The sequence below is a fragment of the Pinus tabuliformis genome, chromosome J (genome assembly GCF_031772625.1).
Source record: "Pinus tabuliformis cultivar Carrire ecotype Pingquan chromosome J, CPIR1, whole genome shotgun sequence".
Classification (NCBI taxonomy): domain Eukaryota; kingdom Viridiplantae; phylum Streptophyta; class Pinopsida; order Pinales; family Pinaceae; genus Pinus; species Pinus tabuliformis.
Genome location: NC_142295.1, coordinates 1,614,826,397 through 1,614,839,610, shown reverse-complemented (window position 1 = coordinate 1,614,839,610; position 13,214 = coordinate 1,614,826,397). Strand labels below are relative to the sequence as shown.

The 13,214-nt window shown below is 43.5% G+C and overlaps 1 protein-coding gene across 1 annotated transcript in view; it reads right to left on the bottom strand.

The window, feature by feature from the left end:
* The window catches only part of LOC149233668 (uncharacterized), a 241,748-nt gene that overhangs the window by 192,089 nt on the left and 36,445 nt on the right, over window positions 1-13,214 (bottom strand). Inside the window, exon 3 of the mRNA XM_089382253.1 lies at window positions 12,170-12,528. Coding sequence (XP_089238379.1) covers window positions 12,170-12,528 — 359 coding nt within the window. The remainder of the gene's footprint in view (window positions 1-12,169; window positions 12,529-13,214) is intronic.

The following is a 13,214-nucleotide window of genomic DNA, read 5'->3' as shown; positions in this document are numbered from 1 at the left end:
CCGGGCTGTCTCAAAGCAACAAGGAGCTGGAGATTAGGCTGATTAAGGAGGCTCCTCGCAGGCCTATCTTGAAGGCAATTCAAGAGCACCGAGATGCTGGATTAAAGACAGTTAGGGCACTTCTATTTGAGCTGCAGAGAGAGGCTACTACTGCGTGGGAAAGGAGGCTGCGTAGGAGCTGTGCGTAGGGCTGTTAGGCCTAGAATCTACAGGAGCCTAATCAAGGTTGTTTGGAGTCTGGACAGAAATCAAGGTAAGGAAATCTGTTTTGGGTGAGCTGTAGATGACAGCTAACTGTGGTAGGCAGCGGGTCAATCCGTTAGGACTATTGCAGCAATCCTAACTCAAAACAGTCACATTGGCATTGCTAAGTGCTAGGCCGCAGGCCATAGCACGATAGCAAGCAACCTTGGTATCTTAGGATGAACGTTGTGATGCATAGTACAGCAGTTCTGTGAGACTCAGTGAAGGTGCAGCATGAAGGACAGCTGCAAGTGGGACAAATGCAACCCTGGTGACACATAGGGACAGCTGCAAACATGAAGAATCGTGGACAGCAGCAGCATGGTATAGCATGGACAGCAGCAAGTTATGTACAGCGTATAACTCAGCAGTAAGGCAGCATGGTGCAGCTCAGGAACATGGTATGATGTTGCAATATGATGAGGTGCAGCACATGGACAAGATACAACAGAATGATAGGTGAAGGAGTCACCTTGAGAATCAGTTGAAGCAGAATGTCTTCAACTGATCTCATCGCTATACGAATGATCTATGCTAGATCTAGATAAGTCAAAGTGTTGACTTCTGTTGTAATTGTACTCTCTCTCTCTCTCTCTTTCTCTGCTGAACTTTGAAGATAAAAGAAGATTTGATCAAAGGGTTTCCCCACACATTGTGGGGTTTGTCCCTGGCTCGCGCCATATCTTGTGTCCTCTTGTCTTGGCTTGTCTTCTGCATATTATATTTATGTTCTATCTGCAGTTTATCGTAATGCTGATGTGATTGCTAACTGTGAAAATTTAAATAAATTGCTCTAGCATAGAACATACCTAAAATTAACATGGTATCAGAGCTGAGGTGAAGACAATGCCCAAGCAAGAGTGAAAGAGCAATCACCGAAGACAGTTGGGACAAGACAGAAGGATCAATGGGTTCCTCATAATTCACCTAGGGTGAAGTCAAAGCAGAGAATGTTATCAGAATGGCGCAGCGGAAGATTCTGATGGTCCATCTTAAGATCACTTCATTGGGAAGTTCGGATCTAAGGGTGGAAGGAAAGGCAGATGCCTTGTTGAAATAAGTTCGGTCGTTATGCGAAGGAGTGTCCGAATGGCAGAGACACATCTCTTGATGAAGATAACAATCATTCCTGGGACATCTTCAATGATCAAAAGAATCACTAGTAATGCAGGTCATCAAGGAAATGGTCGACTCTTCCACGAAAGCAAGGAACCCCAAAATCTCTTTTATGTACCTGATCGAACCTGATGTCCATCTTGGAATGGAAGTCAAAGGTTGCAGGGTGGCACTTATCGATGGAAAGGTACGTGTTTGAAAGATGTTTTTGAGTTCAGGGTTGTATCAAGTTGCAGAAAGTCCACTTGGGACCATGTCCATTGACTCAGCACCGGAGGTCTGTGAGTCAGATGGTGACTACGATGCCTGAATTCAAAAAGAAGCATGAAGGTACATGTCTGAAATGTACCGAAGGAAAATATTATAAGGGGACCATTCCCCTCATGCAGCTGGTTCACAGGTTTGGAACAACCCGAGGAGTTTGAGAATCATGATCAAGGTATCTCATGTATACAGGTGGAAGAAATCCCTCTATGGCTTGAAGGAAAACACCTCGGGCATAGTATGAGAGGATTGATAGCTGTCTAATGCAGCTGAGATTCACTAGGAGTGAAACCGATCCAAACCATTACTCGAAGGTTGTGGATGATAAACCTCTCGTACCGGCACCTATGTCTGACAGGTGCAGACCCTCTCATTTATAGGAGACAGAGGGAGTTGGATTCTGAATGTGAGAAGATAAGCTGCAAGCTTGTGACTGCCTCGAGGATCTTAACTTTCAGAAGTTATATGGTAATGATGTCGGACCAGATTTGGGAAATGCCTCTGAGTTTCATAAACTCATTCGCATTGATGTTCTTGGAGAACCTCCGTCCAGACATCTGTGTTGCAGTTAGCATGGTGAGCTCATATTTGGTTGAGCCTCACTAGATTGGTGCCAAGAATCTTCTAAGATATCTTCAGGGCACAATCTCTCATGAATTGAGATACATTGCCGGAAATATGAAACCACATGATTATTCGAATGATGAGTGGACAGGCAGTATGGAGGATCACTAGAGCACTTCTCAGTGCTGTTTCTCTTTGGAATCTGCCTCGATATCCTGGATGAGCAGGAAGCAGAAATCGGTGACTCTGAGCACCACCAAGGCAGAATACATTACTGATAGTATGGCCTTCTGTGAGGCAGTTTGGTTGCTGAAGCTCTTCAGTGAGCTGTTTGTACACATGATGAATACCACTGTGATTCTCTGTGACAACCAGAGATGGGATTCGATTATTGAGGAATCCCGTATTTGAAAATTGCTCCAGCAGATAGACATCAATTACTGCCTTATCTGGGATATGGTAAGTCGATGATCAAGGAGGCTTCATCACACTGAGATGATGTACAGGACAGAGCCCTGAGGAAAGATCAAATTTGTTATTTTCCCGAACGACTTGGAGTCGTTGAGAGACCTTTGTAAAAGGGTCCTGCATGTTGCATACATTGAGCTCTAGGAGCTTTGGGGGGCTTGCAGTTCTATTGGAGCAACATACGACCACAGGGTGACTCACCCTCCCCTGGTGGTGCGCACTGAAACAAGATGATTCGCTCTCTTGTGGGACAAGATGATTCGCTCTCTTGTGTAGCAGGATGATTAGTTCTCCTGTGAGGCCTGGATTGATGTGTTCTCCATGGCGATTGTAGCAGGATTGATGTGTTCTCCTGTGAGGCCTGGATTGATGTGTTCTCCATGGCGATTGTAGCAGGATTGATGTGTTCTCCTGTGAGGCCTGGATTGATGTGTTCTCCATGGCAGCCTGGATTGATGTGTTCTCCATGGCGATTGTAGCAGGATTGATGTGTTCTCCTGTGAGGACAGGATTGATTAAGTTCTCCTGTCGAGGCTTCCTACCCATGCAGTCTGGGACTCATGGGAAGTACCTCTCATCTGATCAATGAGCAGGGAAATGAAGTTAGGGACCATAGTAATACCGATGGACGCATCGTTGTATCTACTGTACTCCCTACGCTAGGATGTCCTCCATTGATCTGGGATCAATGATACTGGTCTGGGACCAGTGGTAGGAGTTGTACATGCTATGACGCTGACTTCGGGTCGGCTGAGACTGGTCTGGGACCAGTGGTACATACTCCGAGACTGACTTCGTGTCAGTGCAGTACTGGTCTGGGACCAGTGAGAGTGGTACATACTATGACGCTGACTTCGGGTTGGTTGAGACTGGTCTGGGACCAGTGGTACACTCTCTGAGACTACGATACTGGTCTGGGACCAGTGGTAGGAGTGGTACTTACTATGAAGCTGACTTCGGGTCAGTTGAAACTGGTCTAGGACTAGTGGTATGCACTCTGAGACTGACTTCAGGTCAGTGGAGAATGATTTTACTCATTCTCGATCAATTCTTCTTCTTCATAGTTCAGCGGAGATGAGCAGAGCCAGCAAAGCAAAGCTAGCAGAGCTGAGCTGAGCAGAGCAGAGCCAGTAGCGCTGAGCAGAGCTGAGCTGGGCAGAGCCAGCAGAGCTAGGCAGAGTAGTGCAAGGCACTAATGACAGAAATAGTACAGTCGTACATATGGATCAGCGGATGGAGTTCTCCCTAGTTGAGAGGGAGTGTTAAATTGGCAACTAGGGCCAAACTCCATGTGGGTCAGCTTATTTATGGCAGCTGATATTTTTATTGGATCCCTCTCGTCGAGAGGTGTAGGATTGATCCAAAGATCATCCGATTCCGATAAGTATTTATGGAGATATGAATTTATTTTGTTTATGTAATTATTATCAAGCCGACCAGCTCTTATGTAGGCTCTAGAAGCCCAGCCGACGTGTCTATTCAATCTCTGCGTTTTAGTATAAATAGATGAGGATTTGGAGTCATTAATACAACACATTCTTCATGTGATCTCCTCCTCTCCACGTCTTGGGTTTTTGGAGAAGGAGGGACACTAAGAAGAATACGCTGGCCTTGTATGATGCCCTAATTGCTGTACGTTGCCCTAGCTGTTGTACGCTACCCTAGCCGCAGGTCAGATGTGCCCTAGCCGCAGGTCAAGGGAAGGCTCCTATTCTCTGCACAAAGGAGTTCCAATAAACAGTTGACTTGATGCCCTAATAATCTGTCTTATATGCAGCAAGAAGAGACACTTAAACGCAGTCATGAACACAGCTCTAACGCTGCCCTAAAATGCGGTCACGGTCACAGCAAGGATTGGGCAAACATATTATTCCCTAGCCGCAGCAAAAGAGACAGCGTGAGGACAGCATGGAGGGCCTAATTAGAGACCGAGTTACTGTGGGAATGCAGGTTGGTTTGAGGGCTGTTTGAGGGTGCAAACAGACCCAAGAACCGGGCTGTCTCAAAGCAACAAGGAGCTGGAGATTAGGCTGATTAAGGAGGCTCCTCGCAGGCCTATCTTGAAGGCAATTCAAGAGCACCGAGATGCTGGATTAAAGACAGTTAGGGCACTTCTATTTGAGCTGCAGAGAGAGGCTACTACTGCGTGGGAAAGGAGGCTGCGTAGGAGCTGTGCGTAGGGCTGTTAGGCCTAGAATCTACAGGAGCCTAATCAAGGTTGTTTGGAGTCTGGACAGAAATCAAGGTAAGGAAATCTGTTTTGGGTGAGCTGTAGATGACAGCTAACTGTGGTAGGCAGCGGGTCAATCCGTTAGGACTATTGCAGCAATCCTAACTCAAAACAGTCACATTGGCATTGCTAAGTGCTAGGCCGCAGGCCATAGCACGATAGCAAGCAACCTTGGTATCTTAGGATGAACGTTGTGATGCATAGTACAGCAGTTCTGTGAGACTCAGTGAAGGTGCAGCATGAAGGACAGCTGCAAGTGGGACAAATGCAACCCTGGTGACACATAGGGACAGCTGCAAACATGAAGAATCGTGGACAGCAGCAGCATGGTATAGCATGGACAGCAGCAAGTTATGTACAGCGTATAACTCAGCAGTAAGGCAGCATGGTGCAGCTCAGGAACATGGTATGATGTTGCAATATGATGAGGTGCAGCACATGGACAAGATACAACAGAATGATAGGTGAAGGAGTCACCTTGAGAATCAGTTGAAGCAGAATGTCTTCAACTGATCTCATCGCTATACGAATGATCTATGCTAGATCTAGATAAGTCAAAGTGTTGACTTCTGTTGTAATTGTACTCTCTCTCTCTCTCTCTTTCTCTGCTGAACTTTGAAGATAAAAGAAGATTTGATCAAAGGGTTTCCCCACACATTGTGGGGTTTGTCCCTGGCTCGCGCCATATCTTGTGTCCTCTTGTCTTGGCTTGTCTTCTGCATATTATATTTATGTTCTATCTGCAGTTTATCGTAATGCTGATGTGATTGCTAACTGTGAAAATTTAAATAAATTGCTCTAGCATAGAACATACCTAAAATTAACAGTTCTCCTAGGTTGACTTGAGGTCAAATTGGAGTCGTTTTGACTAGCTTTGACTTTTCTGGTTGCCGTTGTATTACTGCTGATATAAAAGCACAGATTTGTGATATTGTACTATCTCTCTCTCTCTCTGTGCTGAATTATTGAAGAATATAGAAGAATTGATCAAAGGGTTTCCCCGCATTAGGGTTTGTCCTTGGCTAGCCACCACATCTTGTGTCTCTTGTCTTGGCTTGTCTTCTGCCAATTTATTTATGTTCTATCAGGATTTTACTCTATGTTAATGTGATTGCTAAACTGTGAATTGACATTGGGCTAATAGGAAGAAATTGAAGTAAATTGCTCTGAGCATAGAACATACCATAATTTAACATGGTATCAGAGTTGAGGTGAAGACAAAGACCAAGCAAGAGCAAGAGCAAGAGCAATCACCGACGACTATTAGTGAAAGTCAAAAGACTTCATGGGTCCCTCATCACACTTCCCCGCCAAAGACAAGCTCTGTGAGAAGTCTGACTATCACGGATGGAAGATGTCTCTTGATCTGACATTGGAAGAGCAAGAAGTGTTGGACTATGTGAGAGGCAGAATTACAGAGCCTCCATCAAATGCACCGGATGCTACAAGGAACAAGTACAGTAAGGGTGAAGTCAAAGCGAAGAAGATCATCCGAGACTCTATTCCCAAGCGCCTGGTGGCCTATGTTTCCGAGTTGAACACCTCCAAGGAGATCTACGATAGACTGGTAATCTTGTTTAAAGTTAGTGACGCAAATCAAGTTTTGTTCCTCAAAAATACGCTGAAAGATATTAAGAAGGGCAAAGACGAGGATATTCAATCCTACTTCTTAAGGATCACCGAGATCAAGAATGATCTCCTATCGATTGGAGAAGTCATTATTGACAGGGAACTGACTATTCACTACACTTGGAGCCTCACTTGAAGAAGTGATCAACCCTCCAAGAAAGCAAGGAACTCCAGGCATGAATCAAATTTTGTTAACAATAAGCAAGATGAATATTATCTGATATCGGCCCTCTCCACTACCTCTCCTCCGGACTTGTTGGGTAATTGGCTTATTGATAGTGGTGCCTCTAGGCACTTCACTGGTTACAAGGAAGCTCTCTCTAATCTGATAGAGAAAGAGACAAACTTGGATATTATTCTAGGCGACAATTCCACCTATCCTGTAAAGGGTGTAGGGAATGATACTCTTCAATTAAATCAGGGTAACACAATTCATTTGCAAGAAGTCCTATATGTACTTGATCTCAAGAAGAACCTGGATGTCCATTTCGGCAATGGAAGACAAAGGCTACAAGGTGGCCTTCATCAATGGCAAGGTACGTGTGTGGAAAAGGAATTTTAAAGATGCTTTCACTCTTGGATTTCGAGTTGACTCTTTATATCAAGTTGGAGGAAGTCTGTTGGGAGTCATGTCTTGCAACACAACTCTTCACTCTGAACTATCGCACCAGAGGTTTGCCCGCCTTCATTATAAGGCTCTACACGATGTGACACAGATGGTGACCGGGATGCCCGAGTTTAAAGTAGAGCAAGAAGGTGTATGTCCAGGGTGTGCCAAAGGAAAACTCAAAAAGGGACCATTCCCCTCAAGCCATAGCAAGACCTCCGACATTTCCCAGTTGGTTCACTCCGACATATCTGGTATGATACCTGTGAACTCTTTGGGAGGATATTTATATTATCTCACTTTTACAGATGATTATTCTCGCAAGACTTGGATATACTTCTTGAAAAAAAGGATGAAGTGTTCTCCTGGTTCCGTCACTTCAAAGCCTTGATCAAGAATCAAACCGAGAAGAGGATCAAGATCTTAAGGACTGATAATGGGACTGAGTATGAATCCAATGAGTTCCATGAATTTTGCAAGGAAGTTGGCATTAAGAGGGAGACCACAACACCATACACTCCTGAGCAGAATGGTGTGGCGGAAAGGAAGAACCGTACAATTTTGGACGTTGTTCGTTCCATGCTCCATGATCAAAGGCTTCCGAAGTTTCTATGGGCCGAAGCTGCGAATATCGCCGTATATGTTCAAAATCGATGCCCTCATCAAGCATTGGATTCCAAGACTCCCGAAGAGATGTTCACTGGTAAGAAACCTGATGTCTCTCATTTTAGAATTTTTGGAAGTCCTATATATTTTCATGTGCCGAAAGAGAAAAGAAACAAATTGGGTGCATCTAGAAAGAAGGGAATCTTCGTGGGCTATAGCGAAGCTTCTAAGGGCTATAGAATCTATGTGGCTAGTCAAAGGGAGTCGAGATAAGTCATGATGTCACCTTTGACGAAGAGATGGCTCTTAGCAAGGTTGACAATCTTCCTATTCTGAAAAAGATAAAGAAGTTGACACCGAGAAGCCAAATGAAAAGGAAGATGAGACAATGCCCAATGTGGAAGAACCTATGGATCCCCGTTCGCAAGAGCCTTCCTCTTCTAGGAAGAGGCCCTCATGGCTTAGGGGGGCACTTGATGATGCCGAAGAACATATTGCACCCAGAGGGACTTTCCGTAAAAGTAAGAAGTCAACCAGGTATCAGGGACACTTGACCATTATGAGCACCATTATTCAAAATGAGCCTTCATTGTTCAAAGAAGTCGTGAAGCATCAAGTATGGAAGGATGCTATGAATGAGGAATATGAGTCCATCATGAAGAACGATGTCTGGGATGTGGTCCCCAAACCTCAGGACAAAATAGTGGTCACCTCGAAGTGGCTTTACAAAATAAAGCATGGAGCTGATGGGAGTGCTGAAAAGTATAAGGCTTGCTTTGTCGCTCGTGGCTTCTCTCAAAAGGAAGGTATAGATTATGATGAGATATTTGCACTTGTTGCCCGATACACCACCATCCGCTCGATCATAGCCCTTGCTACTTCGCAAGGACGGAACCTACATCAGATGGATGTCAAGACCGCGTTCTTGCATGGTTCGATTACAGAGGAAGTCTATGTGGAACAACCCGAGGAGTTTGAGATTCATAATTGGGAATCTCATGTATGCAGGTTGAAAAAAGCCCTTTATGGGTTGAAGCAAGCACCCCGAGCTTGGTATGAGATAATTGATAGCTACTTGATGACACTGGGATTCACTAGGAATGAAGTCAATCTAAACATTTACTTTAAGGTTGAGGATGATAAACCTCTCATACTGGTGTTGTATGTTGACGACCTCTTTCTGACAAGTGCAGACCCTCTCATTCACAAATGTAAGAGGGAGTTGGCTTCCGAATTTGAGATGAAGGACCTAGGACTGATGCACTATTTCCTAGGGCTGGAAGTCTGGTAGAAGCTAGGGGAGATTTTCCTATCTCAAGGAAAATACGTGGTGAAGATATTGGAGAGATTCGGTATGGTGGACTGCAAGCTCGTGACTACCCCGATGGAGCTTAACTTCAAAAAGTTATGCAGTAGTGCTGTCAGACTTGCTTTGGGAAATGCTACTGAGCATCGTCAACTCATAGGAGCATTAATGTTCTTCGTGAAATCCCGTCTGGATATATGTTTTGCAATCAACACGTTGAGCCAATATATGGTTGAGCCTCATCACTCACATTGGATTGGTGCCAAGAATCTTCTGAGATATCTTCGGGGCACAATCACTTATGTGTTGAGATACACTATCGGAGATGTGAGGCTACATGGATATTCCGACGCTGATTGGGCAGGCAGTGTGGTGGACCGAAAGAGCATTTCCAGGTGTTGTTTCTCTTTGGGTTCTTCCTCGATCTCCTGGATGAGCAGGAAGCAGAAGTCGGTGGCTTTGAGCACCGCTGAGGCTGAGTACATTGTTGTGAGTATGGCCTCCTAGACATACATTGGATACTACCGTGATCCTTTGCGACAACCAAAGTGGGATTCGTTTATCCAAGAATCCCGTATTTCATGATCGCTCCAAGCACATCGATATCAAGTAACACTTTATCTGGGATATGGTACAACGAGGAGCAATAAGCCTCCATCATATCGGTACAGATGAGCAGGTCGCCGATATTCTGACGAAGCCCCTAGGAAAGGTCAAATTCTTGACTTTCCGAGAACGACTAGAAGTCGTTGAGAGACCCTCTTATGAGGGTCCTGTATGATGCATACATTGAGCTCTGGGAGCTCCGAGGGGCTTGGGGTGCTTCTTGGAGCGACGAGGGACCATGGGGCGACTCACCCTCCCCTAGTGGTACGCTGTGTACAGGGTGAATGGTTCAGCCTTCCCCTATGATACCCCGTGGCGACTTGTAGGCAGGATGAGTGGTTCATCCTTCTCCTGCCGCGGCATCCTACCCATGTCGTCTGGGACTCATGGGAAGTACCTCTCATTTGGCCAAAGAGTAGGGAAATGAGGATAGGGACCATAGTAGTATTGATGGACGCATCATGTATCTACCATACTGCCTATGCTAGGATGACATTAATCCGGGATCAGTTGGAACTGACTTCGGGTCAGTAAGAGTGATATAACTCACTCCCTTTTGGAACTGATCTGGGATCAGTAAGATTGGTATGACGCACTCTCTGGGACTGACTTCGAGTCAATAAGAACGCTATTGAGCACTCTCTTTTATCTGGGACTAACTTCGGGTAGTAGAGGATGGTATGATACATCCTCGATCATTTCTTCTTCTTCATAGTTCAGCAGAGCCGAGCAGTGCATTTGATGGCAGAGATAGTGCCGACAGACAGATGGATTAGCAGATGGAGTTCTCCCTAGTTGAGAGGGAGTGTTAAAATTGGCAACTAGGGCCAAACCTCATGTGGGTCATCTTATTTATGACAATTGATATTTTTCTTGGATTCCTCTCGCCGAGAGGTGCAGGATTGATCTAACGATCACCCGATTCCGACATGTATTCATGGAGATAGGAATTTATTTGTATTTCTTGACAATTTGTCCAGGTCGGCCAGCAAGCTAAAGTGTGTGGCACACCCCCAACTTGTCCTCCACAATTCATATAAATGGAGGAGACCTTGTGGCATTATTCCATTCATCTCACCACACATCTTCTCTCTCTCCTACGCATTAGAAGAATCTCTCTCTCGCACGTGTGGCTCAAGAAGGAGGACGCAGATTATATTTAGGACAGCGTTGACTTAGGGCTGAACGTGAAGGACGCAGATCTGTTTTATGCATGCATTGACCAGCATAGTGGAAGCTTTGACTGCGTTTTTGGGTTGGGCAGCCTCTCCTAGGCTAGCCGCATTGCTGGGTAGGCAAACACTGGCCTGTTTGACCACAGATTTGACCAGCGTTGACTGGTTACGGCTGACTGCAGGGCTGCAGTGCATTGACTGCTGTTTGACCACATTTTGTGGACTGTTTTGGGCTGCTTACTATTGCTGTTGGAGGCCGAGTTCTCCTAGGTTGACTTGAGGTCAAATTGGAGCTGTTTTGACTAGCTTTGACTTTGCTGGTTGCTGTTGTATTACTGCTGATATAAAATCACAGATTTGTGATATTGTACTATCTCTCTCTCTCTGCTGAATTATTGAAGAATATAGAAGAATTGATCAAAGGGTTTCCCCGCATTGGGGTTTGTCCCTGGCTAGCCACCACATCTTGTGTCTCTTGTCTTGGCTTGTCTTCTGTCGATTTATTTATGTTCTATCAGCATTTTACTTTATGTTAATGTGATTGCCAAACTGTGAATTGACACTGGGCTAATAAGAAGAAATTGAAGTAAATTGCTCTAAGCATAGAACATACCATAATTTAACAACCTTACATCACTCACTGGACATGCTGGACATTGATAAAATTATCTTACCTTATCCAACCGCCGCATTAAGTAAATTGCTCTAAGCATAGAACATACCATAATTTAACATAATTTAACAACCTTAGATCACTCACTGGACATGCTGGACATTGATAAAATTATCTTACCTTATCCAACCGCCACATTAATGATAGACTAGTGTCTTTCAAGTTTCAACAAAGACACAATGTCCACTAAGTCAAGATTATAATAAATACATATTGGAGCATTGATTACACCAACACGAAATAAAGTTGATAATGTAAGTTGAAGTTCCTCCAATGGATCTTGTTGACTTTTGATTAATATTTCTATTTGTATAGTTAGTAGTAGATGCAAGATCTTTATATCTCCAATATTATATGTACATTACATTGGTTGTGGAAGAAACTCGATGAAACTCTGTCACAAAATAAGTCATGAGAAAATAGATGTTTGCTTTCACAGGAACCAATATGTCAAAGTGAGGTGTCATGTACTGCTATGTTAGCAGCTACCATGATAAAATAAGGGCAAGTATGGTATTTACACATCCAACAATATAAAACTATAGGCTATCCTCTCTCACATATGAGAAAATATAATGACTATACATAACATAAGATACACTGGAAACCATAACGATATTCGCTAAAACAACTAAAATTGGTAAGACATTCCAACTGCTTGTCATGTAATCAGAAATTGAACCTGCGTTTGGTAGAGGATGGTGAATCAGCTTTCCGCTCAGATACTTCAACATGATTGGCATCATGATCAGGTATTTCATCGTTATATTTGGCTTCCCTTCCTTGAAGATCAGATTGTTCATCTTCTTGATACTCTCTTTGATGGTCAGATTGACTTTCAATTGCAACACTAGTATCACACTCAATGACAGAACCTACAGCTTCCAGACAAGGGCAACCTCCTCTAGGCAGCAGATAAAGTCCTCTTCCTGTCCTTTTAAGCTTTAACGATTTAAACAACTTCTTAAGAAGTTTCAAGAAAGCTTTGTTGGAGAGTTCTTGGATGTCTATCGCTTGTCCATCATCAATCATTTTCAGTAGCTGCAAACATGAAGAGCAAACTCAGTTTTTCCATCAGACCAAATAAAACTGCAGTGTTGCTATAATTTACATATTTTTGAAAACAGTGCTTTTAGTTGCCAACAGTTCAAAATAAAGACCCTGGCAAACCAAAACATGTTCTTTGAGAAAAGTATGCAGCACAGAGCATTTGCTGGCTCCATTAGATATAAAATCAGATCATAATGAAAACATACATGGCCAGAACCTATATAATAATATAATTTCTCTGATTGAAGATTGCTAAGGTTTTGAATTACCAACAATCAGCTTGCAACTGTTCAAAACCAACTTCACTGGATAAGAGAGAGAGATTTCAACTTTCAACACCCTAAATACTTGATCTAACAATATAAAATACATTAATTGAAAATTCCAATAATAACTTCACAAATAAATTTCAACGATGTGAAAAATCTTCAAGCCTAGGTGACTGAAGTCCTTATGATCTTGATCAACCAAATAGTTAATTGTTGAATTTAAATAATGCAGAAATAAATTTCAGACCATAGGATTAATCACACAATCAGTGGAAATTAAATAGCATAAGCATAAAATCAATTTCACACAAATACAGGTAATTACTCCTTCAAAAATCAGCTTTTCATTCCTTCGAAAAACTTACAAAGAAACCTCCACACACTGCCCAAAAAACAACACTGCAGAGT